At 40.1% G+C, this 27,784-nt stretch overlaps 2 protein-coding genes across 6 annotated transcripts in view; one reads left to right on the top strand and one right to left on the bottom strand.

The window, feature by feature from the left end:
* LOC104590014 (knotted 1-binding protein) overlaps nt 1-27,784 on the bottom strand; it is a 40,641-nt gene that overhangs the window by 10,510 nt on the left and 2,347 nt on the right. For 4 of the 5 annotated variants that reach the window (XM_088903370.1, XM_088903372.1, XM_088903371.1 and 1 more), the window contains one exon: nt 2,534-5,663. The exons of the other annotated variant lie outside the window; for it this stretch is intronic. In XM_088903370.1, coding sequence (XP_088759496.1) covers nt 5,537-5,663 — 127 coding nt within the window. In that variant the 3' untranslated portion in view covers nt 2,534-5,536. Of the gene's footprint in view, nt 1-2,533; nt 5,664-27,784 lie in introns of those variants that run through there. 5 annotated transcript variants of the gene reach the window in all.
* On the top strand, nt 2,101-27,758 carry LOC104590011 (DEA(D/H)-box RNA helicase family protein). The gene is made up of 8 exons (XM_010248504.3): nt 2,101-2,527; nt 13,544-14,193; nt 16,820-17,014; nt 24,563-24,750; nt 25,402-25,615; nt 26,523-26,654; nt 26,730-26,905; nt 27,307-27,758. Exons 1-8 carry the CDS (start codon nt 2,197-2,199, stop codon nt 27,542-27,544), a joined length of 2,124 nt encoding a protein of 707 aa, XP_010246806.1. The 5' UTR covers nt 2,101-2,196; the 3' UTR covers nt 27,545-27,758.

Here is a 27,784-nt window from a genome sequence, read left to right on the forward strand (position 1 = left end):
TGGTGACTTGATGATAAACCTACAATATCTGTTGCTCTCTTCTCAAAGATCTAGTGGAGGCCATAAAGATAAAAGTTGCACACTGGGTGAAATCACTCAATCTCTTTCAAAATTTCTTAATTACTGGTACTGATCAAAAAAAAAAAAAAAACAAAATTTCTCAATTACTGAGATAGTGAGAGCATGGAATGAAGTGACACACTGCTGAGAAGAAAGAAAGGTGATGGGAGTGGAAGCCCCCAGGTCCCAACAAAATTATGCTGAGCTTTGATGGGAGCTCTATAGGAAACCCGGGTATGGCAGGCATTGGTGGTGTGATCAGAGATTCCTCAAGCAAAGTTTTGGCTATGTACCCAAGACCTTTAGGGGAAGGTGATTCGTTAAAAGCTAAACTATTAGCTCTGCTACAAGGGTTAAAACTTGCTAAGTAAGCAGATCTTAAGAACTTGGAGATAGAAGGGGACTCAAAAGTAGTGATATCTTGAACCAATTCAAGTTGTAATGTCCCTTCGATCTATAGACATCTGTTAAGGGATAGTAAGCATAGCAAGGGAATTTAATGCCTCGTTCACATAGATCAGGAGAACTGCAAATGGAATGGTTGATTCTCTAGCCAAACAAGGAGTTCAAACTTCGAAGGCAACAGATTTTTTGGGCTTTATTATAACAATTTATGGTGCAATGTCTGCTTTCTAATTGCTGTAATTCTGTATGTAATTCTATTAATTGAATAAAATTCTCATTTTTCTGATTAAAAAAATCATCTTATAGATCTTATTGATGATGGAAATGGCTAAAAACACAAAGAATACAAAAGAAAGGGGGATTTAACATTCGTGAAGCGACCACTATAGTTCCTTCTTCATGGGTTCATTCTCGATTAGAATGGCCTAATCTTTAACATATTTCCGATGAATCGAGGTTTTGCGGTAGGTTTTAGGAAGATCTGGAGATCCAGAGATCTTTTCCACTGGTTGTGAAGAACTCAGAGCAGTTGAGCTGGTAGGTTTGATGGCTGCAAAACTTAAGATGAGGGAATCAGATATAGAGGATTATTTTCTGATAAGGCTCAGTTTGGAAGGAGTACAAATACAAATGTGTAGTGTGCAAAACCTTGTATTTTGTATTATTTTGTATATATTTGTACTGTATATATTTGTATTTGTACTCCTTCCAAAGCATAAAGAAAGATGGGCAATTTGAACTCCAAAGGAGCAAAACTGCAAGTATGTTAATTCAAGGTTTACAAGTTTGTTTGTCCACGGCGGAGGTTTCAGACATTCACTTTTGAGAAGAAAGAGTGGAGGCGGTTGAGTTTCAGGCCCATCTTTACCTTTGTCTCTGGAAGTTGCAGGGGAAGATACTCAAACGACCTGGTCAACTTTTGCCAGTGGTCAAATACAATATCCACTGCAAATATGCAAATATATATAACTAAACAAAAACCTTACAAAATTACCTTGCAAATGTTACTGTTTTACAATTTAAGTAGATTTATAGCTTTTACCAATTGGTGTCAATTAGATCTCTCTTAAAAACAAAAACCATCTGTTGATGGTTTTGAAGACATTGACGATGAGACTAGGAATGGATTTGGAGTTTGTTAGCAGCAACAAGACCATCAAATGGTTGATGGACACAAATTTTCAGAATGGCTATAGGAGGGAAGCTGCTTGCAATTAATTTACGTACCTTAGATACATGCAAAGTTGCTAAACGGTGATGAACTTTCTGATATGAAGACTTGATTCTAATGGTTTCTCTGCATACAAAAACTGCCTCGAGAAGCCGACCAATGCTCATCAATTCGACGCTCTTCTCTTGTTGCTCCGGTAAGATGCCTTATCAGAAAGCAACTCATGGCAGAACAATGCAACTCCGGTAAGATGCCTTAATTTGAAAATTTGAAGAATAATCAAGGACATTTTTGTCTTTTAATTTGTTCCACGATGTTAACGGTAAAAATGTTTCTCCAAAATTTAAAGAACATTTAAGGGCAAAGGAGGTTCTAGTATTTATCGGAAACCTGGGGGGAGCTTTAAGTCTTTTTACCTTAGACCGAATGCTCGTACGTGCCGCTTCCGTTATTTATCGCCCTGTCTTCCTGACAAAAACTCCCGCGAAGCTGAAAAATCTTATCCTCCTTCTGCTTCGCTTCAGTTCTGTAAAAGGAGAAAATCACTGCAAACCTGAACGATGCTTGCCCAAGCTCCTCCAGACCTCCCAAAATTCCTCAAGTTTAGAGCCAAACCCGCCCAAACCCCTGCACTTTTCGAGCTCTTCAATGCTGTTTCGGTTAGACACAGTCGTCGATGCTGCAGTTTCAGTTGGAGCAAAACGACATGTAAATCCGTCAGGTTTTGTGTTAGAGCGGGATATACTAGGAAGCCAATGGGGGCTCCAGGAGCGTATCAGCTTATCGACGATGACACGGGAGAAAGATTCATTGTTTGGGGTGACGATGACTCGCCCATTCCTTCCAAAGAAGTTCTCTCCTGGAAACCCAGCAGCGATGACAACAAAGGAAGTAAGTTTGAATTTCTGCCTTTTCTTTCTTTTTTTTGATGGGATTTCTTATATGGTTTTTTCGATTTTTGATTTTTTCCCACGTGGGTAGTTTTAGATTTTTGAGGTGAATCTCTACGTATCTTAACCGAACTCGGTTACTCTGCTGAAATTGAGGGAATTGTTCGTTCTTTTCCTTTAAAAGAAAGAAACAAAAACCATTGAAGTAAAACGAAGACTTTCTCCCAACTTGCATGGCTGAAAACTAACCGTGTGCCTATAATTTAGATGAGAGTGAATCAGTTTTTAAAATGTCTCTACTTGTGTTTCATTTGATGAGTAGTTGAGGGATGATAGTAGTAGGAAGTTGATGCTAACAAATTGTGTTAATCTAAGACTTAAATATTTCGCAACACTACAGCATCAGACAATATGACTCAGTTCATAATGGTCGTAAATAGTGATACCAGGCAGCATTGGATTCTGATTCCTGCAAGGCTGCAAGTTGGGTTGCTCAATTTGAAGAATTTCAGTTACATTGGGCTCAAGTTAGTATTCAGCTAAGATTTCTGGCGACAGAGAAGACCAAAGGGAGTTTTTTTTTTTTTTTTAATTTATATCAGCAGAAGACCAAAGGGAGTTTGTAACGAAAAGAAACAATGGTGGGACTATCTTGAATGGTGTTAGTACTATGATTGGAGGTAAGTGTTTCAGCAAGGGATCGACTTTGGCTAAATTTTCTGGTGACAGAGCAGATTCAAGGGAGAAGCTTTTGCCAAAGGTATGCAAAGAGAACATTTCCAAAGTAGATGTGGATGCGGCAGAAGTTTCAAGGGATGTGTGCTTATGTTTCAATGACAATACTGCAGAAGGGAGGAGGAAGTGAGAGCGGTTGTGAAGCGCCTACCTATTGTGAGAGATAGGTTGGTGGATTTGAAGGAGGGCTGGTCGGTGAAGAGGCTGAAAGAATGGGAGTAGAGTTGGACCGAAGGCTTTCAAGTGCAAGGGGGAAGGCAGGAGGATGCAAATTGGCAGGAATCAGGAGGGAAGAGATTGTAGGGAAGATGAAGCATTTCTCTAAACAAATAGGGCTTGAAGGGGAGGGGGTGCTGAGGTGGGAAGAGAAGTAAGGGCGACTGAAGGTGGAGAAAGGGGTATGATGAAATAGGTGAAGGAAATGCCCAAGAAAATGAGGTAGTTAATACAGAAGTTGAGGTTAGTAAAACATTGGGTTTATTTTTCTTGGGTGGAGTTTTTGCAAGGAAGGATTTTAAAGAATTGGCAGAGAAGGGTCAGGAGGAGAGTAAGGTGGTTCCGGAAGAGGTGGAGTTTAATGTTAGGGTTGAATATAATCTTGATAGAAAGATGTCACTAGGAGAGAAAGGGACTGGTGACAAAGAGGGGGGGTGAGGTGGTTGCAATCTGGACTTTTAAGAAGAACGCAGTCTTGGTGCTTGAGAAGATCAATGATAGTTTAAAGGGTCCAAAAGATCTGAAAGAGTTTTCTAATACAATAAGACGCTTCAAAAATCAGAGAGATGTTCGAATTGTTCCAATCTCAAAAGTTTTTTCAAGACTGAAAGGAAGTTTATTTGGAGTAGGGCTGATCAAGAAGGTGAAGAAAACAAACAAAGTTTTGAAGAGAAAGAAAGGGGTTCTTATTCATGTCACTGGGGAAGCTGTAAGTTAGAGTAAAGTGGTGGTTAATATGTGAAGAGGAGTGTTGTGTTTGGTGTCTTTGTTTTCTTTTGTGGAGTATATTGGGTTTTGGTTGATTTTGTTATGTTTGTAAAACTTGTCTGGGGCTGTGTTGTGGGGAGGTATATGTTGGCAGTGGTTGATGAAGGGTGTTGTTGAGGTGTTGGAGGATGTTTTGCTGTCTTTTTTCTCTAAGGTGACCTTTAGTCATCTTTCTTGTAATTTCTTTTTTATTTTAATAAATTTTTATTACTTCAAAAAAAAGAGTTAGGCTTTAGACCCATTGAAAATTTAACAAACTCCCAACCCAAATTGCACCCCTAGATTCCCTTGTGTGTCCATGCAAAACTGAAACTGAAACAAAATAGCTATGTATTTACACTCTAAACACCACAGTTTATAAGCTTAGCCTTCTGTAAATTGCCCAGGATGAAAATTTGGTTAACAGATCTTGTTTGAAAGTGTCAATAAACCATCGAGAACAACACTAGAAATCAGAGGAAAACAATAATATAAAACCTCCAATAGCAACTAGCTGCAGTACAAATGAGAACAAGAAACCCTAGGAAACGGTTTTTTGGAAGATGCTCCAATATGCTTTCTCCCAAAACTGAAAGAGATTCCCTATGGTTGAATTTTTTAAAAACAAAACTTCCTGACTACACTAACCTTCAATAAATTTTCCTATTACTTTGCTCTACACTAATTAAATTTTAAGAAAGGGATCATATGGCAATTCTGCCCCTATCAATGATAACACCATATTACTCCCAAAAATACAAGCACCTAGCTTCTCTAGGCTGATGCTGGTAGATTCTTAAGGCTTCAGCTGCATTAGATTGTTTCAAGCTGGATAAGGTTGGACAAGCATTGTGAAACTTGCACCAGTTTATTTTTTTCTGAACTTCCCCACCTTAGACAGATGAATGTCCTCCACACTCTAGAATGATGGTTACATCTCATTAGTGTGGTTGCCTTGATTAAGAAGATGATCCAGATTGTTTTCCCTGGACTACCTTCCTGCAGAAATGGTTTTTGGTGAATTTTTTATATACAAAATCAAACATTCCTAATTGAGGTTTCTATAGGATTCACCTGTATAATCCCATGCCAAGCTTGTCTGACATGAGATTTTTCTCTTGAAGATTACTTCCAAACAAGATAGTCATCCTTTTTTTTTTTGATGAATGAACAAGATAGTCATCCTTCTGGTGGAACTGCTGAAGAATATATTGGAAGAATGCAAGTCTTCTAACTTCTGTTTTTGTTTGTTGCATGTTCGATTGACAATTTTATTTTCCCCTCTGCTATCAATTAACTAGACAAAAGGTCATCACCTGCACCAAATACCATATAGGGGAAAAGGAAAGAAAAAGAATATCGTCATTTCTAGCATATCAAAATGGTTTTTCATGATTTGCCATGAGCATTCAGTTTCCAATCCATACAGCAAGTGATACCTGCATCAAGAAAGAAAATATTTTTGTTTCTAGAAAGGACCAACAAATTTTCATTCTAAGACATTCACTTCAAGCTTTGAATCCCATTCCCATCTCAAGGGGGAAGCAAATCATATTGTTTTATCTCAAATTCTGTCCGTCCTTGTTGATTTCCCATTAAAAAGAATTTTACAAGAATCCAAGATTCAATTTGTTTGTTGAGAGATGTATTGTATTTGGTTGTATTTGTAATATTGATAAGTTATGGGGACCTATATGTATTTATTAGAAAAAGGGGCTTATGTGTAATTTTGATGTATTTCGGTCTTCTACTTATTTAAACAAGTGGTTGTGTGAGATTAGGGAGTGAGGAAGAGTGTGTGTGTGTGTGTGTGTGAGAGAGAGAGAGAGAGAGAGAGAGAGAGAGTTGTATCTCTTGTTCTCATTGTGGATATGTTTCCTCTCTTCCCGCGGATGTAGACTACCAAGCCGAACCACATTAAACCTTGGTGTTTCTCTATTTCTTCTTCTTGCTTCTTCCTTGAGTTGTTATTCTATTTTATGTTGGTTGACATGGTACCAGAGCTATTTTACGTTGTTTAACATTGTTGAAACCTGCTTTTCAGAATCAAGATAGTCAAACAGTACAGGAATATGAATTTTTGACAGACATCCTTGATGAGTGTGTATTTACCATCAGCCAATAGGATTTAGCATTCCGACCATCAGGTCTTTTGTTTATTTTCTCTATAATCAGGCTGAAGCATTTCTTCTAATTCCTTTAATATACTGCTCCCAAATGGGATATATGGCCTTGTATTCTTAGACAATTGATTTCGCTTTGAGTTGATAACCTCTTCTTGTCCTGAGTTGCATCGTAGCTGTGAACATCATGATGTCTACATATGGAAAGTGACCTAGCTGTTATGTTCACTTAGGGATTCTTAATTTTTGGTCAATGAGGTATTTAATGCCATTGACACATTATGTAATCTAATCCATATCTATACTACCATAGAAAGTATGGATGGGAGTGTAGAACTTTCCTTGGACTAAAATATCCCTATTTTTGAATTTAGTCCATTTCTAATTGTGAGGATTGAAAGTCTAATTTGAATTACTACTTTTCACCTCATTTAAATTTGTAGAGAACACTGATGTGGGCCCCACAGCTACGGTCCCACTGTGTTCGTAGGGTAGAAGGTGTTCTAGTCTGCCTAGGGTTAGCTATTGGTCATTTAGTTGTTTCAGTTGTTATTTATTTCAGTCTTATTTTTGCTCTATTTGTTATGTAAAGACTAAGGGCAGATCTGTCCTTTCCATGTAATGAGCATAACCTATAAATATTAATTAAAGTGGCGGCGGCAGAACATCAAGCTTCTGCTCCTCCTTTTCAACTCTTGTGTTCTACTGCTTCTCTTCCCTCTTCCTCCTTTTTTCTCTTTACCTTTCTTCTTATTTTCGAACCTGAAATCCATTAGGGTTCAAGACTGATAACAGTCCTGAACTTCTACTTGGTATCAGAGCTAGGGTTTCTCATGTGAGTCTAGTCCAGCCGACCACATGAGAACCATCTAAGGCTGGAAGCTGAGAAAGTAGAGTTCGTTAACTGGTTCTTGGAGATCTCCAGAGGATTAGCAGCTGTTTGAAGAATTGCCACAGTTGCAGCGAGTTGGTGATCAGGAAGAATCAGAGAAGGCTAGGGTTCGGGTAACCTTGGAAGGCAGCGAACAACATCCTATTGTAAATTTTTTATTTTCTGAGAGAAGTACTATCAGAGAAGATAGGTTGGACCTATCTAGCAAGGGCGGCCGAACCACTCTAGGGTTTATCTTTCTATTCTCTAGGGTTTTGTCTTAATCCTGCGGCAAACCCTAGTACTGAACTGAACCTTGTGATCTAATACTGCGGCAAGCCCTAATAGTTCTCTCCTCAGCATTGATCAGTTTTAGGGTTTCATATTAACCCTACTACAAGCCTTATCCGTACGGTACTGTCTGGAGTGTACGGCTGAGAATTTGCTTTTAGGACTGATTAAAACCCCAATTCGGCTCCAGCATATCAGATTGTTCTTCAAACTGTTTTTCAGTTATCTTTTGGGGTTTCGAACTCTTCTAAGGGGGTGAAAACAGTTCGGACTATTGCTGTTGTGTGTGGTTACTGATTTCAGATCAGTTTTATACCTGTTTCATGTACATCTACTGTGAGTACAAATTGGTTCTATACTGATTTTGTGATTGTGGTTGATAGTCCAAGTGCTGGTTTTGACTGTAGTAACCCTTTTTGAGACTTCTGGTTCTTGACCGAAATGGAGTTTAAGAATCAGGCAGAAGGCAGTATTGGGAACAGCAGTTATGTGGTATGTGGGCATTGTAAGAAACCCAAACACACAAAAGAAACATGTTGGAAGCTACATCCTTATTTGGTCCCGGCAAAGTTAAGAAGCAAGAAGGGTAACGTTCATGTGGCAGTGCATACTAATTCAGCACCCTCGTCTGGCACAAGAGGCACATTCTTAGAGACCTTAGCCGCAGTTCGGGCTGCTCTTATACAGTTGGAAGGGAAAGTTGGGAACTCAGCTCAGCCACCGCAATCACCATTAGCCCCCGCCACATTTGCTTCCGCAAATTCAGGTACTCGAGCCTCAGCCTGCCATGCCTCAGCTTCAGGTACCACTGAACCTTGTTGGGTAATAGATTCAGGTGCATCCGACCATATGACTAGCTTGCCTTCATTGTTTACCACTTATCATTTATCTTCTGGTAGGGATAAAGTATCTATTGCTGATGGCTCTCTTGTCCCCATTTCTGGCAAGGGTGACATCAAGCTATCGGATACCATCTCCTTGTCTTCTGTCTTACATGTTCCTAAGTTTGATACTAATCTTCTTTCAGTTAGTAGTATTACCAAACACATGAACTGCTCAGTAACCTTCTTCCCTGATCGGTGTGTTTTTCAGGACCTGAAGACGAAGAAGGTGATTGGGACTGACCGTGAGACGAATGGGATCTATCTGCTCGGGGAGAGTTCTCGTCAGAAAGAGTTAGGGGATAAGAAGTCACTTGTTTCCCAAAGTGTGAGTTCGGTTATGCCAAAGCATAACCGATTGGGTCATTTGTCTTTTCGGTCCTTAAGGAGTCTGTTTCCTAATTTGTTTGAGTCTGTTGAGTTGTCCCAGTTGCAATGTGAGAGCTGTGAGTTTGCTAAACATTGTAGACACTCTTATTCGTTGAGCAATAAAAGGAGCAATCGTCCTTTTGATTATGTGAATACGGATGTTTGGGGGCCATATCACATTCCTTCCATGGGTGGGTACAGATATTTTCTGTTATTTGTTGATGACCATACCCGGTTTTCTTGGGTTTATCTTATGCGTTCACGAGATGAGGTTCCCACCATGACCCAAAACTTTCACCAAATGATCCTAACCCAGTTTGATGCAAAGATCAAAGTTCTTAGATCTGATAATGCAAAGAAATACTTTGCTAAGCCATTGGCATCTTACCTCCAATGTCCCTATTCGCTTTTGGGGTGATGCTATCCTCATGGCAGTATATCTTATTAATCGGGTTCCTTCCTGGGTTCTTAATATGTCATCTCCTTTTTCCCTTCTATACCTAGATGAGGAGTTGTTCACTGTTACCCTCAAAACATTTGGTTGTACCTGTTTTGTTCAGCTTCTCGGTCCCCATCACTCCAAGTTTGAACCCAAGGCCTCCAAATGCATCTTTCTTGGTTATGCACAAACTCAAAAGGGTTATTGCTGCTATGATCCTATCTCAGGGAAGAAGTTTGTATCCATGGATGTCACTTTCTTTGAGGAGACACCCTACTATTCTCGGGTCTCTCCTCAGGGGGAGAGTAGTGAGCGTGGAGTTTTGGGTCCTTTTCTTCAGGGGGAGTGCAGTGAGGGCAGGGTTAATATTAGTAGTGAGCGTGGAGATTTGGGTCCTTTTCTTCAAGGGGAGTGCAGTGAGGGCAGGGTTAATACTTTTGGGGCTGTTCCCTTACCTATTCCAGTGGGTGATGAGGGTTGCAGTAGCGAAGGTGGTCAGGGGGATCGGGAGTTGAGAGTCTATCACAGGCGATGCAGGCAGGTTGATCCTGGTCATCAGCAGTCCCGGCCAGCTCCAACCTCTTCTGCGGCTCCAAGTCCAGATATTACAGTCCCAGGGCTCACAGAGACTCCTTCCATTGTTGCTACCTCACCCCTTGCAGATGACCTTGACCTTCCCATTGCCATCCGTAAAGGAAAACGGCATTGCACCACATCTACAACCCACTGCATCTCCCATTTTTTGTCCTATGATCGCCTATCTCCCTCCTATAGGTCCTATCTCACTTTCGTTGCTAATGTCCCTATTCCAAGAACAGTGCAAGAAGCCCTATCAGTCTCGGAGTGGAGAGGTGCAATGCAAGTTGAAATGGATGCCCTGTTGAAAAATAATACCTGGGAGCTAGTTGACTTGCCCAAAGGAAAGAAACCAATTGGATGCAGATGGGTATTTACTGTGAAGCACAATGCGGATGGTTCCATTGAGAGGTACAAAGCTCGGCTAGTTGCAAAAGGATTCACTCAGACTTATGGTATAGATTACTTGGAGACATTTGCCCCGGTAGCCAAGATGACCACCATTCGTGTTCTATTATCTTTTGCAGCAAACTACACTTGGCCTTTGTACCAAATGGATGTTAAAAATGCCTTCCTGAATGGAGACTTGCAGGAAGAGGTTTACATGCAGTTGCCTCCTGGATTCTATGATACAGAGGCAGGTAAGAAGGTCTGCCGGGTCAATAAGGCATTGTATGGTTTGAAGTAGTCACCTAGAGCTTGGTTTGACAGATTCAGACTAGCCCTTGGGAAGTTCGGTTATGTATAGGCCCAGTCAGATCATACACTGTTCATCAAGAGGGTGGAGTTCTCACTGACACTACTTGCAGTATATGTTGATGATATTGTGGTGACAGGAAATGACAATCATGAGATTGAGTCCCTCAAACAGCTCCTTCATCAAGAGTTTGAGGTGAAAGATCTGGGTACACTACGGTATTTTTTGGGTATTGAGGTTGCTAGATCTAAATAGGGGATCTTTGTCTCTCAGAGGAAATATGTTCTAGATCTGTTGGCTAAAACTGGAAAGCTGGGTGTCAAACCTGCAGATACACCCATTGAATAGAACCACAGGATTAGTGCAGAGAGTGGGGAGCTGCTTGAAGACAAAGTTATGTTCCAGTGGTTAGTGGGAAAGCTCCTATATCTATGCCTCACTTGGCCAGATATCAGTTATGCAGTTAGTGTTGTCAGTCAGTACATGCATTCTCCTAGAACCACGCACCTTCTAGCAGCAGAAAGAATAGTAGCATACTTGAAGAGATTTCCGGGTAGAGGTATACTGTTCAAGAACAATGGCCACATGAAGGTGGAAGTCTATACGGATGCCGATTGGGCTGGGAGTGTTGATGACAGGAGGTCTACCTCTGGATATTGTGCTCTTGTGGGAGGTAACCTGGTCTCTTGGAGGAGTAAGAAACAGAGTGTTGTCTCTAGATCTAGTGCTGAAGCTGAGTACAGGTCAATGGCTAACGGAGTGGCTGAAATTCTTTGGCTGAGATCACTACTTGAGGAGTTGGGTATTGAGTATGAGAAGCCCCTGATGCTGTATTGTGATAATCAAGCGGCTATTAATATAGCACACAACCCAGTGCAGCATGACAGGACTAAACATATTGAAATTGATCGACACTTTGTACGAGAGAGGGTCTCATCACTAGAAGTGTGTCTCCCATACATCACCTCCAACATGCAGTTGGCAGATATCCTCACCAAAGCTGTACCACGGAAGAAGCTAGAGGCAGATCTATCCAAGTTGGGACTGATAAACATTTATTCCCAACTTGAGGGGGAGTGTAGAGAACACTGATGTGGGCCCCACAGCTACGGTCCCACTGTGTTTGTAGGGTAGAAGGTGTTCTAGTCTGCCTAGGGTTAGCTATTGGTCATTTAGTTGTTTCAGTTATTTATTTCAATCTTATTTTTGCTCTATTTGTTATGTAAAGACTAAGGGCAGATCTGTCCTTTCCATGTAATGAGCATAACCTATAAATATTAATTAAAGTGGCGGCAGCAGAACATCAAGCTTCTTCTCCTCCTTTACAACTCTTGTGTTCTACTGCTTCTCTTCCCTCTTCCTCCCTTTTTTAAACTGACCCTAAAATGAACTATTATTCTGTTTAGGTGGTGGGTAAGCAATTCAACTATCCAGGTCAAATGGGTCAAACCTTGATGTTATAAATAAACAGTAAAAGTTACAAAATGATAAAGAACACAAAAAATTATGTAAAATGTGTAGAAAACATTTGCACACATCTCTAACATTATATATTCATCATATTAAACAAAAATTAGTGGGATAAATAAGAGTTATTTTTATACACATAGAAATATAAAAAATATAAAAATTTTCACATATTATTAGTATCATCATCATCATCATCTAAAATTTCCACATGCAAAGAATGTGCACATTTGCTAGTAACAAATAAATAGGGGAAGGCTCTAGATGATTTGAAAAAACTCAAAGAGTGTTGTTAATCAATTGGCTTTCTTTAAGAACATGTGAAAGTTCTCAATACTAAGTTGTATGGGTAATACTTGATAACATTAACATCTAATCTGACACACAATGTAGATTTGTAATCCAGGGAGAGCATCTTATTCTTATCATCTATTTTTTTTTTTTTTTGATAAATGAATGAGATTTATTAATCAGCAGAGGAGAATAGTACAATGTCCCAAGGAGAGGCACAAGATGCAACCTCTCCTGGTTAGTTAAGTATAGCTTCCACTATATTATAACAACTTACAAATAGCACAAAAAAGGACCTCCCTGGATACTCCCTGTTTAACCAGAGAAGCAGCCATAGTATTAGCTGACCTACTTACCCATTTTACCTCAAATCTCATGTTCCTAGTTAACCACTTTACTTTTTTGATGAGTTCTTTGTAGCCCCAAATGGTAGCATCCGGGTTAAGCAGCCTCCTTGTTACCACCTGAGAGTCCCCTTCAACTAGGAGATGCTCCACCCCAAGCTGCTTAGCAATCTGAATTCCTTGTACTGCAGCTAGTATTTCCACCCTCATAGAGTCCCCCACTCCCACCGGTCCTGAGAATAAGGAGATGATGTTGCTGTCCTTGTTCCTCAGGATACCCCCAATACCTGATGGCCCAGGGTTACCTTGGCTGCTTCCATCAAAATTTAACTTGATGATACCTTCTGACGGCGGATCCCATTCTGATAAGCATTTGTTCTTCTTTGTAGAAGGATTAGCTATTACTAACCAATTCCTCCACAAATCATCAAAAGAGAAATCATCGAATATCTCCAAGGTTTTCAGCCAATGTATTGCTCTTGTTAGAATGCAGTCCTTCCCTTCTTCTAATCTTTTCCTTCTCTAAGAAAACTCTTGCATTCCTTTCCTCCCATAGTGTCCATAAGGTTGCTGCCTTGACACATTTCCACATGAACTTGCCTCTTCTAGTGTGCCAAACAAAAAAAGAAGGGTTAAATAACATACTCAAATCAGTTGGCGGAGACCACCTCCCTCCAAATAAATTAAGGCTCCAACTCCATAAGTCTGTAGCAAGGGAGCAGGAAATCAGCAAATGGAAACAGTCCTCATTCTGGGCCTTGCACAAGAAACACCAATTTGGGGAGAGACATAGAGAGGGTCTCTTTTTCTGCAAGTTTTCCAAGGTATTGATTTTCCCGTAGTAGACTTCCCAACAGAATACAGCAATTTCAAGTTATTTCTCTCTCTCTCTTTCTCTCTCTCTCTTTCTCTCTCTCTCCTCCTCCTCCTCTTTTGTTTACATTCATTCCCCTTTCCTTTGATACCACAGGAATAGATCTTGCTGCAACCGCTGTGAATGGTGATGAGTCCACCTCACATACCCGGAGCTTGCCTGGAAGTTTTGGCAGACTAAAAGCCCCACAAGTAAGAGCTATGATCAGAAAATCTTCTAGGACTAAGCATGAAACTGGAGGATCCATTCATAGGGAGTCAGGCGCAGAAAACTTGCATTCCAATTTATCCGATATTTCAGATCCAGAAATTGAATTCGCCAAGAAAAATAAAAGTACAGGTCATCTCAGACATATTGTGAGAATGTCAAGAGCTTCCCAGTCAGAAAAAATCAAAGATATGTTTCAAGGTTCTGAGGTACCACCAGGCACAAGGAGTTCTGAAGTAACTCAAGAACATCCTTTTAGAAACCAAACAACATCATCGGAAGCTCACGAGCATGATAATGAAGATGCTGAACCATTCCATTCAGTCTCAGGAGCTCCCACTGCCTACTTAAGAAAATGGGGTAATGGTGAACCCATGCAGAACTCGAGATTTGGTTCACTGAACCTTTTAAAGAAGCAGCGCAAATTGTCCACTGACAGTGGTTTTTTTAGCCGGAAATCATTCAAAGATCTGGGGTACAGTGACTATATGATTGAATCTCTAAGAGCTCAGTCATTTATTCGCCCTTCACATATTCAGGTACTTTACTACATTTATGTAATGTTTCTTTTGATTTTATGTGAATAAATAGTCATTTGAACAGATGTGCAAAATGATTCATGTTATTTGACTAGGAAGTCTAAGCTACCTATTTTGTAAATGTTATGAGGATGGTCTGTCAATGAGATACTGCTTTACATGCTGGGGGCTACCAGAGATATCTTTAGAATATTTTCCAGTTCTTATGAATGGTTAACTCACTTCTTGATGGGAAAAAGCCACTAATCTAAAGAACAGAAATCCAATTTGACAACCAGAGCATGACTGGAAGGAAAATCCATAAAAAAGAGAATAAATGAACAAGAATATACAAATCAATAATGCCACACACCAAAACAATCAAAACCCTGACCTTAAATTCCTTTCTTCAATACCTCTTTCGAATATTCAAGTTGCTTCTTATAAAATGTACTGACCATATAATCTCCAACAGAAGTTTGATCAAAGACACCTAAGTTCCTGAGAAATGCTTTTCTTAATCCTCTTGAGCCAAGGATTTGATAGCGTTTAGGAAATAGACAGAAATACCACCAAATAGCTTTGTAAGCATTCCAAAATAGGCTCAATTGAAGCCTATTTTTTTGAAGCCTAAGGTACTGACTTTCAAATCAGGTTTTATCTAGTGATTAGAGGCACCAAGGCAACAGAAAATCTCAGGGACCCAAGTATTTAATGAATGATTTTCTGTGTTTCTGATAAAAATAAATAAATCTCAGGGACCCAAAAGCAAACAGATGCCAAGGTTGAAGATGAACTATGGAATCTGCTGCCAACTTTTGATAATTTCAGCAAGCCAGAAATCTCCCAAGTGACTAAAAATAGTCCTTAAAATTTGCCCAAATGTTCTGATCATTATCTAGACTCTTAGGATAAGTCATTTGACTAAACTGTATGAGAAAACCAAGAGTCCAAGTGATATTCAAGTGTCTGGTTCTAACTCCTACTCACTCTTCTTTTTTTTTTTTTGATTGGAAATGGTAACTTCATTAAATAACTTTAAAATAACTTTCCAGAATTAAGTACAGCTGTCAACCCCCAAGTAGGTGTTGAGCCCCAGTTATCTTTCTTACAAAACTGCCCAGAACATACTCTCCCTCACAGTCCCTTGTTTAGCCAACGTGTCAGCTAAACCATTAGCTGATCTCCTTGTCCATTTGAAGCATGCACTGATCTCCCTTGTTGTATTGCGGATTTCCCTTATGGGCTGTCTATAAATCCAGGCTCCCAACTTACCAGATTGCAGCCCACTCGATCAACAGTTTAGAGTCTCCCTCAATCTCAATTTGGTGTAACCCCAACTGTTTTGCATATCTTACACCTTGAAGCAAGGCCATTACCAACGCTCTCAATGAGTCCCCCCACTCCTATTGGTCTTGAAAACAAAGCCACAATTCTGCCATCTTCATCTCTGAAAACTCCCATCAAAATTCAACTTCACTCTTTGTTGTGTTGGTGGGGACCACAACTCCTGCACAATAGGTTTCATGGAAGTTGTAGAAGCCACCACTTCCCAATTCCTGTAAATGTCTTCAGCTGAGAAGTCTTTAAACAAATCCAAAGTTTTCAACCAATGAATAGTCATAATAATTATCCTTTCTACAATTGCCTCCTTGGACTTCTCCACGCCTTTAAAGATTCTATTATTCCTTTCTTTCCAAACTGACCATAAGATAACTGCTCTTGTGGCTCTCCACATTAATCTTCCACGCCTCTTCGGTTGCCTGAAAAAGCTTGGGTCAAAAAGGCTTGCCACATCTGGGGGAGGTGTCCACCTACAACCAAAGATAGAAGAGAACCAAGTCCAAATAAAGCATACAAATGGACAAGAAATCAATAGGTGTGTGGTCGTCTCACCAGAACCCAAGTAGAGGCTACAAACATGGGGTGATAGGCAAACATTTGGCTTTTTTCTTTGCAACAAAACTAGAGTATTGATTTTTGGATAACCACCTCCCAACAAAAAGCCTGAACTTTTGGGGGTACAGGCTGACACCAAATCTCCTTTGAAGGAAAGCTCCTTACAGGGTTTGATGATTGAATGAGGATATCAAAAAAGGAAGAGCAAGTGAACACACCAGAAGGGGAAGGTTTCCAAATTCTACTGTCCACCACTCTTCTCAAAGTACATAAGATCCTAATAGTTCAGATGAGCAAAGTTTGACAAATCAAATTCTGATAGAAAACAAGGGAGCAAATACACATAAGATTTATATGGTTTATCTTGAAAGCGTACATCCATGGAAAGGGATAGATCAAGCCACTATCAAAGAATGAAAGAATACACTGACTTATATAATAACTAATAAGCCTCTAATACATAACAACCTAAAATTAAAGAATGGCCCCATATAAACCTAGAGTGAAAAATAACCCTAAATGTCTAACCTGTTTTACAGAAACACCATTATATCCTCCATCATCCCTGAAGGGGAACTTCATGCAACCATATCCTCTACAGGATTAATGTACCAGAGTGTTACAATTCATGCTTGGAGGACTGCAGCAGTTTTCCATTGATCAAAAGCACATATCCACTCCTTTGTTAAGACTTATTTTCCCTTTCTTGGGAGTTGGGACTTACTGATCGCATGTTGACATACTGCAGGGCATGACATTTGCTCCTGTTATTGAAGGAAAGAGTTGCATTATTGCTGATCAAAGTGGATCAGGAAAGACATTAGCATATCTTGCACCAGTGGTACAGCGTCTTAGGCAGGAAGAGCTACAAGGACTTGGTAATCCCTCATCAAGAAGTCCTCGAGTAGTAATATTGGTACCAACCGCTGAGTTGGCTTCTCAGGTCAGTTCTTGTGCCACCTATAACCTATTTTCTTTCCTTCTTGTCCCAATTCTATCTATCATTTCTTGTGCATTTTTATTTTCTTTTTGTTAACCTTTTGTATATGAGAAGTAGGGGTGATCATATGTGTGTTATTTAGAACTATATTTTATATTATATAAATATTATAATATGACACATATATAATACATATACATTTTATATGTATGTATGTAGTCCGACTATGATACCGGAAAGGCATGATAACTAAAAAACTTATAACCAATCAACCGGTAACCAATAAGCTGGTATTCATCAAAATTAACTGGGGGTGTTTTGATTGGTCAAAGTTGTTTTGGTATCATATCTTTGCAACATATATGGTTAAAATTATAGGCCTGGATGCCCTAGGCCCAAGCATTAGCACTTACTATAGGTGTTAAGCCTGACCAATATGACCCCCTAATGAGAAGTGATAGTTTGTTTACTCCCAAATAAAAAAAAACCTTTAGAGAGGTATCGGGAAGAAATAAGCAAGTGAAATAAATAGTCATTACAAAGGAAAAACTGAAAGGTATTTGGGGTATCCATCTTGCTTCTTGGTTTATAAATCCATATAGATGATGCTGAATCATTGCGACCAACAATGAGTGTGTGTGATACAGGAAAAGAAAAGAAGAGATGGGTCTGATTTGTAAACTTGATCTATAAAAGGCTTATGATTTGGTGGACTGAGATTTATTGCTAGAAGTCTTGAGGAATAGAGGTTTTGGAGAGAGATGGTGTAAATGGATTGAGGAATGTATCACTATGTGTCACTACTCCATCTTGGTAAATGGTGTAGTTAGGGATTTGTTTCCTACTAAGAGGGGCCTTAGACAAGGAGACAAGAAGTAATTGTTACTCACAATTTGCTGAAGTATTTGTTACTTACAATTACTTTTGGGTTGACTTTAAGTGTCTTAATTTCCAGGGTTGATTCAAGGATTTTAATTAGAGGTTGGAGAGTTGGGAGGCAAGAAATAATTGTTACTCACAATTTGCAGATGATTGGATTTAGTACTTTTTTATGAAAGGGATCTAAAGGAAATGGATAATTGGATATTTAGTGACACTTTGAGAGGGCCTTGAATTTGAAAATCAATTTGAGTAAGTGCTATGTCGTGGGAGTAAATAGGCAGGAAGAAGAGGTGCTTTCTGTGGCTAGATCTTTAGGCCGTGAGGTAAGTGGTTGGCCTTTGGTTTACTTGGGGTTGCCTCCTTTGGGGAGAAATCCTAGGTCAAAAAGCTTCTGGTACCCAGTTTTGGAAAGATTCACAAAGAGGTTAGTTGGGTGGAAGAGAAATTACATCTCACTAGGGGGTAGAATTACTTTAATCAAGTCTACTTTGGCCAATGTACTAGTGTATTTCTTACCCACCTTCAAACTACCTATTAAGGATCACTTAGTAAAGTGGGAAGTATTTCTTACCCACCTTCAAACTACCTGTTAAGGTTTTAAATTGGATTAAAAAGTTTGAGAGATTTTCTTTGGGAACCAAGAGACTCACAAAAGGATCACTTAGTAAAGTGGGAAGTAGTTTCTAGAAGAAGGGAACATGGGGGCTTAGGCATTGGCAATATTAGGTTAAGAAACTTAGACTTGTTAGGAAAGTGGTTATGGAGATTTCTCTTAGAGCAGGACAACTTGTGGCATAAGGTGTTAGTAAATACTCATGGATTGGTATTTCTTATGAAAATTATTAAGGAAATATGGTTATGGTACCTAGGGAACTACCCTAGGATCTATGTTTTCTACATAAAAAAATCCATCACCTAGGCGACCAGGTGCCCCCCTGTCGCCTAGCCTCGTCTTGGCGCCTTGAAATCTATGGTTGTAGGTGGGTTCCTCCCTCGAGTGTGGTGAACCTTTTTGACTCTAGCTTCTTCCAACAACCAAAGAAGAGGTAGGGTGATGTGGAGAACAAGAGCATCTATCTTGTGGTCAATTTGGGAAGAAAGAAACCACAAGATCTTTCAAGGGCAAGAAAAATCCAAGCACATGTTGAGGGCATAACCATCAAGATCAGTCATTGGTTGAAAGCTTTGAATCTTTTCAAGGACTTCTCTTATGTTGACTTTGTTAGAGGTTGGAGTGCTATAGTTGTTTCCTCTTTCTCACCTCCTATTGTTCAAGATAATTTTGAATGTATTTAGTGACATTGTGTACCACATGACATCAATGGTGTGTGTGGCATGTGGTGGCATAAATGGATGATATGTGGCATTTGAATGTATTCAATAACATGCCTATGCCAAGTGGCAACATACATGGATGCCACATGGCATCAATGACACATGTGCAATTATGCAGTATATATAGATGACACATGGCATTTAAATGTATTCAATGACACATTTGTGCCATGTGGCAACATATATAGATGACACATGGCATTTGAATGTATTTAGCGATGTGTTTGTGCCACATGGCAGCATATATGGGTGTTATGGCAGTTTATAAATGCCACATTGCATTTGGATATAACAAAACTGCCACATGACATCCATATTTCCAATAACCCAAATGCCATGTTCTACTTGTACTTTGAGAAGTATGTTTTTGAAAAAAATATTTTGCAAAATGCATTTCACAGTAAAAGTACAAAAGTTGAAGCAGAATGTGTGCTTTGCACTTTCATACTTTTGAAAGTGCAAAGCATGAAGCCTATCCAAACATAACCTTAATTTTACAGCAGCACAAGTTTTCCACAAAAGGCCTACATTTTTTATTGTGAGAATAATTGTCAAAATTGCAGAAACTAGGTTTTTAATGGACTTTTGGGATGAAATTTGTAGGATGAAAGGTTGTTAAGATCCATTGGAGGTGTTGAAATATAAGACCATGGTTTAAAATGTCCATAAAATTCCTAATATTTCCACAACAAATTTCCATTCCCATGGGTAGTGACAGAAAATTTTATTAGAATTGAATATTCCCCAGAAAACACTACCAGCACTATGTGGAATGCAAGAGATAGTATTATAACATAAATTGGTGATAATATTGTAGATATGTGAAGTAGCAATGTTATTCCTGCCTAATGTACATGATTACCACTTTGAGCCAGCTTGATATTCATGTAACATGAACTTAAATATTAGTTTTGTTTGTGTAATAGATTATTTAGTTGATCTAACAGAATCAATATCACTTTCTATGAGTTTAAATTCTGCTTTAACAAGTTCTATAATGTAGTTTTTAATCTTAAGGTTTACAAGACAACTTCACAATGTATTATTTTGTCTTTAACCTTAGTTTTTTAGCCTTGTTTAATGATTTGGAACAAGGTTATAATTTAAAAAGGCCAGCTTATGCTTCTTTTGTCATTGATTCATCTCATAAAATATCATTCTATATTTTTGCATATTTTACAATGTTTCCACCATGTCTATAATTTTTAAAATATTTTCGTATGATGTTTGCAACATTTTTGACATGTTTGCTATATGTGGATAACCGACATTTCCACAAATATTGACATTTTAATCTTTGTATAAGACCAACTGAAAGAGAGTTTGACACAAGTGGTAAAAATAGACTAATATCATAAGCTTATGATAGGCCCCAATTAATGCCAGGAAGAGGAAAGGTCAACAATCAGCTAAGGGGGGGAAATAATTGAACAATTAATCACATGAGGGCAATTATAGCTGGAGGGAATAAGGAGAGTCTTGGGGCATTTATAGCTATGTCAGTTGTGAATAAGAAGAGTTTTTGGGCATTTATAACTAGGCCAGCTAGGCATTTATAGAGGGAGTCAGTTATGCTATCAGTAGAGTATAAGAAGGGGCTTTGGGGGATGGGGGTGGTATGTTTTCTTTGAGTAAAGAATATTGTGATTGTTTGGGAGAGCCGGCGGTCTCTCGAAGAACCGACCAACTGTTAATGTTTTCTGCTGAATGAATACTAGTTTCTTTTGTTGATGTTCGAGTGTGTGAACGCTGCTGTAAGTCTGTGAACTGCGTGTCAAATTTCTGGGTCATATCAGTGGTATCAGAGCGCATCTTTCTTCGGCCATGGTGACAGCTAAGGAAGTGGCATCGCAGGTGGAGGGTTTCGAAGAACGCTAGACTTCTCTGCATTCTGAAGTGGATGGCTTACATGATGAGATTCAGCGACTTGATCCAGAAAAGATAGCAGCAGGACTTTCGAAGATCTCATCCTTGGAGGGAGGCGTTCAAGACCTGGTAGGACGTTTTGATCTGTTGCTTCAGCAACAGACCTTTTCAGCTCCTTTGTCTACAACTGACATTGCTCCTCCTGTAGCCACATCAAGTTGTGCGGCAGACAAAGGGAAGAGTGCAACTTTCCCGACGTTTTCTTCAATGTCAGTGCCGGAACATACTTCTGATCCACTTCCTCGGAAGTTGGAGTTGCCTATTTTTGATGGGGAAAATCCAGACGGCTGGCTTTATCGCGCGGAGCGCTATTTTGAGATTAATGGCTTGCTTCCGGCAGAACGACTGCGGGCGGCCGTGGTCTGTTTAGAGGGTGATGCTTTGGCATGGTATTATTGGGAGGATGGTCGGCGACCTTTTCGGAGTTGGGCAGAATTCAAGGAACTCCTCCTTGAACGTTTTCGATCAACTCAGGAAGGTAATTTACAGGAGCAGCTCTTCTCGTTACATTAGTCTTCTACTGTTAAGGAATATCGTCGCCAATTCGAGGTGCTCTCCGCTCCCTTACGTGACCTGCCAGAATCAGTCCTTGAAGCAGCCTTTGTTAATGGGTTGCACCCAGATATCCAGGCCGAACTCCGACAGATGGAACCCGTTGGGCTGATCAGAAAAATGGTTGCAGCCCAGAAAATTGAGGAGAAGAATCAAGCCTTATGGGCTTATCAATCAGGTTCATTTCCTCGTGGGCCCACAACGTCCCTCTTTGGAACCCACTTTAACTCACGGGTTTCGCAAGTGACTACTCCTGCTGTCACCCGACCTGCACGTGCTGCAATCCCTCCTTCTTCATCAGCCCCTATTATTAAGGCCCCACCTCCTACTTTCAAAAAGATGGCCGATAAAGAGATGCAGCAAAAACGTGCGAAAGGTCTATGCTTCCGTTGCGACAAGAAATACAGCCCGGGACACCGTTGTGCTCAGAAATCACTTCAGGTTTTATGGGTTCAAGATGATGTGGAGGAAATTACTTCTGATGCGTCTAATTTGGACTGCACTTCCAGGGACACTGAAATTGCTCCGGCTCCAGAATCAGCCGCGCTTTGTGTTTCGTCTCTTGTTGGGTTGTGTGCGGCAAATTCCCTTAAGGTACATGGACGCATTTTGTCACGTGAGGTGGTCATATTGGTAGACTCGGGTGCATCCCACAACTTTATCTCCGAAACTTTAGTGGAAGAATTGAAATTACCCCGCACCCCTACACACGAATTTGGAGTTCAGATGGGAAATGGTGAGGAGGTGAGAACTTCCGGAGTCTGCCGTCAGGTTTGCCTCAACTTACCCGAATTGGATGTCATTGCTGATTTCTTTCCTTTAAGTTGGGCTCTGCGGATGTCATTCTTGGTTTTCCTTGGTTAGCAATCCCTCGGGGACTCAGTGATGAATTGGGGCAACATGTCTATGAAGCTCAATTTGGGAGGTGTCCGGGTGAAATTACAGGGCGATCCTTCTCTCTGTTCTTCTCAGGTATCTTTGCATGCTATGATACGTAACTTACAACATGAGGGACATAACAGGGGTTTTCCACCTGGATATGATTTTGATGTTCATATCCACTATGGGGCTGATGCTTACATTTGTGGAGAAGAGACGGCATTGTTGGAAAGCCTTGAAGGAAAACAAGGAAAACCAAGGTTGAAGCCTCCTTTTCCAGCTAAGGCAGGGCTATATGGATGCCCAACAACTGTTACAAATATTGAAACTGTGGCTGTTTCCCCCACCATGTTAAGGTGTGGTTTTGAATGGTTTGCTAGTTTTGGCAGGAAGAACAATTCTGGGACAAAGCTATTCTGTGTCTCAGGTCACGTGAATAAGTCTTGTACAAATGAAGAGGAGATGAGTATTCCACCATTGAAGGAGCTGATAGAGAGGCACTGTGGAGGAGTTAGAGGTGGATGGGATAATTTGCTTGCAGTGATACCAGGGGGTTCTTCTGTTCCACTGATTCCAAAGCACATATGTGATGATGTGTTGATGGATTTTGATGCACTCCAGGCTGTCCAAACGGGTTTAGCGGCAGCTGCTGCAATTATGATGAATGAGTCAGCTGATATTGTGGATGCGATTGCTAGGCTCTCTTACTTCTACAAGCCTGAAAGTTGGGGGCAGTACACACCATGTAGGGAGGGGACAGGATGACTGTGGAGGATCATGGAGAGGGCTGAAGGTTGGAAACGCAAAGCTGGAGGAAATAGACATGCTTCAAGAGGTGACAAAGCAGACACACCATCTATGCATTGGGCGATACTGCTGCTTGGCCTGTGCAGGGACATATCAGTACGCGGCGTGCGTCCATCCACTATGCCTGGAGCTACTGGTTTGGGAGTTCTTATTCATTGGCTGGGCCTGCCTGATTTTGAAGATTTTTGGGAGCCTTTTGACTTACTTCGAGACCAGTTTTCTCATTTTAACCTCGAGGACAAGGTTAGACTTTGGGCGGCGGGTAATGATAGGCCCCAATTAATTTCAGGAAGAGGAAAGGTCAACAATCAGCTAAGGGGGGGAAATAATTGAACAATTAATCACATGAGGGCAATTATAGCTGGAGGGAATAAGGAGAGTCTTGGGGCATTTATAGCTGTCAGTTATGAATAAGAAGAGTTTTTGGGCATTTATAACTAGGCCAGCTGGGCATTTATAGAGGGAGTCAGTTATGCTATCAGTAGAGTATAAGAAGGGGCTTTGGGGGATGGGGGTGGTATGTTTTCTTTGAGTAAAGAATATTGTGAGTGTTTGGGAGAGCCGGCGGTCTCTCGAAGAACCGACCAACTGTTAATGTTTCTGCTGAATGAATACTAGTTTCTTTTGTTGATGTTTGAGTGTGTGAATGCTGCTGTAAGTCTGTGAACTGCGTGTCAAATTTCTGGGTCATATCAGCTTACTCTATAATTCCTCCTTCCACACCAACCAAGGGCTGGCTCATTGGTGTGTTAGCTGGTTTGTTCCAGCATTGACGAGGAATCGAATCCCGCAACCAGCACTTTGGGGAAGAAGGGGGTCAAGGGGATGTTATTAATGGTGCATGGTACTGAATACCAAAAAAAATGCTACTCTGAATAAAATAGGCTATAATAAAAATTATAATGAACATCATAAGCTTACTTTATCATTAGTTGAATACCCTTAAACAAAATAGGCTATAAACAACTTATAATGAACAGTCAGCCAACCCTTTAGTCCCCTAAAACAAGAACACTATCTTTTTACAAAATGCCAACTGCATGCATAAATAACAACTTCAATCATTTTCATGCATATGGATATTTTCATCTCATTGGTGTACTTCTGAGTTCTGCATCATGGCTGATGGTTTTATGCAGTCAGTTTCTAACATAGTTGTAACTTTTTCAGGTGTTGAAAAATTGTCGATCAATGTCAAAATGTGGAGTACCCTTTCGGTCCATGGTTGCAACTGGTGGTTTTCGACAGAAAACCCAGTTGGAAAATCTAGAGCAAGATTTAGATGTTCTTATAGCAACACCTGGCCGTTTTATTTTCCTCCTTCAAGAAGGGTTCTTGCATTTGACAAACCTTAAGTGGTCAGGCATCTTACATTGCTTTTTTTTTTTATTAGTAACAAAAAAATTTATTAATGATGTGAAGTTTTGTGAAACTTTAGTTACAATAGGGGGAGGTAAAATGTCTTAACTCCCCACCAAAAGGATACAACGGAAGAAAGTTAAAAATTAGCCCAAAACAGAGACTCCCTATTCACCCCTTGCTTGGCCAGCCCATCTGCAAATGAGTTATCAGTCCTCTTCACCCAGCTGTATTGCATCTCAATGTCCCTACACAGCCAATTGAATTTTTTCTTTTCATTGTTATAGCTCCACAAACCACTGTCTTCTTCCTTTAGCCAACTAATCACCACCTTCGAGTCACCTTCCAGGACCAAATGTCTGATATTCAGTTCTCTTGCTCTTTAGATTCCTTCCAGAGCTGCAAGGATCGCAGCCCTAAGAGAGTCTCCTCCAATTGGGCCTGAGAACATAGCAGTAATATCCCTTCCTCATTCCTGAATACTCCCACAATCCTAGAAGACCCTGGATTCCTTAAGCTACTACCATCAAAATTCAGTTTTATAATGTTCTCAGGCATCTTACATTGCTTGACACGATGATCTTGTTTTTCTAGATTTAGGCACAGCCATATAAATTTTTTACTGACATCTCTTCTTTCTGTACTGTTAGTGCTATTCTAGATGAAGTAGATATACTCTTCAGTGATGAAGAATTTGAACAAGCACTGCAAAGCTTAATCAACTCTGCACCTTTGACAACACAATATCTTTTTGTGACTGCAACTTTACCAGTGGACATATATAACAAGCTAGTGGAAGTTTTTCCTGATTGTGAAGTGATTATGGGACCTGGCATGCACCGTACAAGCTCTGGCCTTGAAGAGGTTTGTTGGTTGAAATGTATCACTTCTCATGGTTTCTTACTGGTGTAGAAAACTGCTTCTTTAACAATGGAACTTATTTTAGTATGTGGTCTCTCCTAGCTTAGCCTCATGTATAACTTATGTTATCAACCAAGGCATCATGGCTCTAATGTATTTTTGGGTAAAGAATAGGTTAGAGTCCTAGTTATCTAATCATTTTTTGCTGAGAATATCATATAAGAACTATTTTGCCATAATTGTCCAACTGGTATTTGACCATGCTAAGCTTGCAGAAATATGGCAACTATCACTAATGAACAATAGTGTCTCTTCAAAGAGTGCTAATAAAGGCATTGTCCAATTGATCATGAATTTTCTATCTAGTTTATGTAAGTGCTTTGTTGATCACTTTTATGCTGACAGTGCACGACAAACTAAGCACGCTTGTCTTGGACAATCAGTTCTAAGCCCACATAAAACAGGAGGTTTATGTCAGATTGACACTTTGAAGCTGCTATAAAAACCTTTTAGCCAAACTACCTTGAAGAGGATGGGCCTTGGTGCAATGGTTGGGTTGCTCCACTGTGACCTGTGTACCAGGATTCAAATCTTGGAAACAGCCTCTCTGTTTATGCAGAGGTAAGGCTGCATATATCAGTTCCTCCAAGACCCTGCATTGGCAGGAACCTTGTGCACTGCAATGCCCTACCAAGATATGAACTTGTGTCATTTCAGACAACCTCTATTAATTATTAAATATATACCAATATCATGCGGTGTTTATTGCAATATAGACCTATACCAGATTTTTTTTCTTTTCATCTTGCAAGGCTAATCAACAATCATCTTGTAGTTGTAGGATGTACAGAACTTGGCAGCTTTATAGCCTTCTATATCTAATTTTGATTGCGCCTTGCTACACGTACAGGTTCTTGTAGATTGCAGTGGAGATGATGGAACAGAAAAAACACCAGAGACAGCATTCCTCAACAAGAAATCTGCTCTACTGCAGCTTGCAGAGGAAAGTCCAGTTCCTAAAACCATCGTCTTCTGTAACAAGGTTGGTTTTTCTATTATGTATCACAATCTCTCCTTGCCAAGGTTTTCTTTTTCAATTTTTGACCTTTGTTTGTAGATTGAGACATGCAGAAAAATTGAGAATGTATTAAGACGGTTCGATAGGAAAGGAGTTCGTATCAGAGTATTGCCATTCCATGCAGCCTTGGCACAAGAAGCACGCCTTGCAAATATTAAAGAGTTTTCCAATCCTTTTTCAGAAGTAGATTCTCTGTTCCTGATTTGCACTGATAGGTAATACAGTGGAGTTCCCAACTTCCCACTAATTATTATTTTTGGAACCTATTGGGAGGGCTTTCGGGACACAGCTTCTGGAGTTCCGAGCTGGACGTCACATGGGAACACCAGAAGCTGTGTTTGGTAAATATTTGGAAAGCTAGCATGGGCTTTCCGAATATTTACCAAACACGGGCTTTCCGAACACCTGAATCACTGCTTAAATATGAAGCTACCCTGAGTAGCTTCTCCGGAACACCGGTGCTCAACCACCACAGCTCAATTTACACGATGCACCTCAAATGCAAAAGCCCTCCCAAACGGGCTCCTAGCTTGCCAAAAAACGATCAGGGTGGTTATTTTTTTCATTTTGCATTAGTTATCCATGGGAAGCTGAAGATCTTGTAACTTATATGCAGAGCATCAAGGGGGATTGACTTTTCTGGTGTGGATCATGTTGTGCTCTTTGACTTCCCTCGAGATCCAAGTGAGTATGTACGTCGTGTCGGAAGAACTGCTAGGGGTGCTGGGGGGAAGGGAAAGGCATTTGTTTTTGTGGTTGGGAAACAGGTTTCCCTTGCACGAAGGATAATAGAAAGAAATATAAAGGGTCATCCATTACATGATGTTCCATCAGCATATGAATTGATGAGCTAGAAGTTGCATACCCAAATGCCTTGTTCTTCCTACTTGGTTTTAAAAGAAAAAACAGAAGTTGAATCTGCCATACACCAGGAGTGGGGGTGTCTAAAACCGCCCATCAGCACTGATACCAATTTTTGGGATTATCAAAGATCTGTATCAACTTTTGACAATTGAAATCCTTTGCTGTAAAGATGAAATGTTAGTCACATTTCCATATCATGTTTCATTTCAGTTTCAGCTAATAATCCAACA

Source organism: Nelumbo nucifera, chromosome 4 (assembly GCF_055504915.1).
Source record: "Nelumbo nucifera cultivar China Antique chromosome 4, China Antique-T2T, whole genome shotgun sequence".
In the NCBI taxonomy this organism is placed as follows: domain Eukaryota; kingdom Viridiplantae; phylum Streptophyta; class Magnoliopsida; order Proteales; family Nelumbonaceae; genus Nelumbo; species Nelumbo nucifera.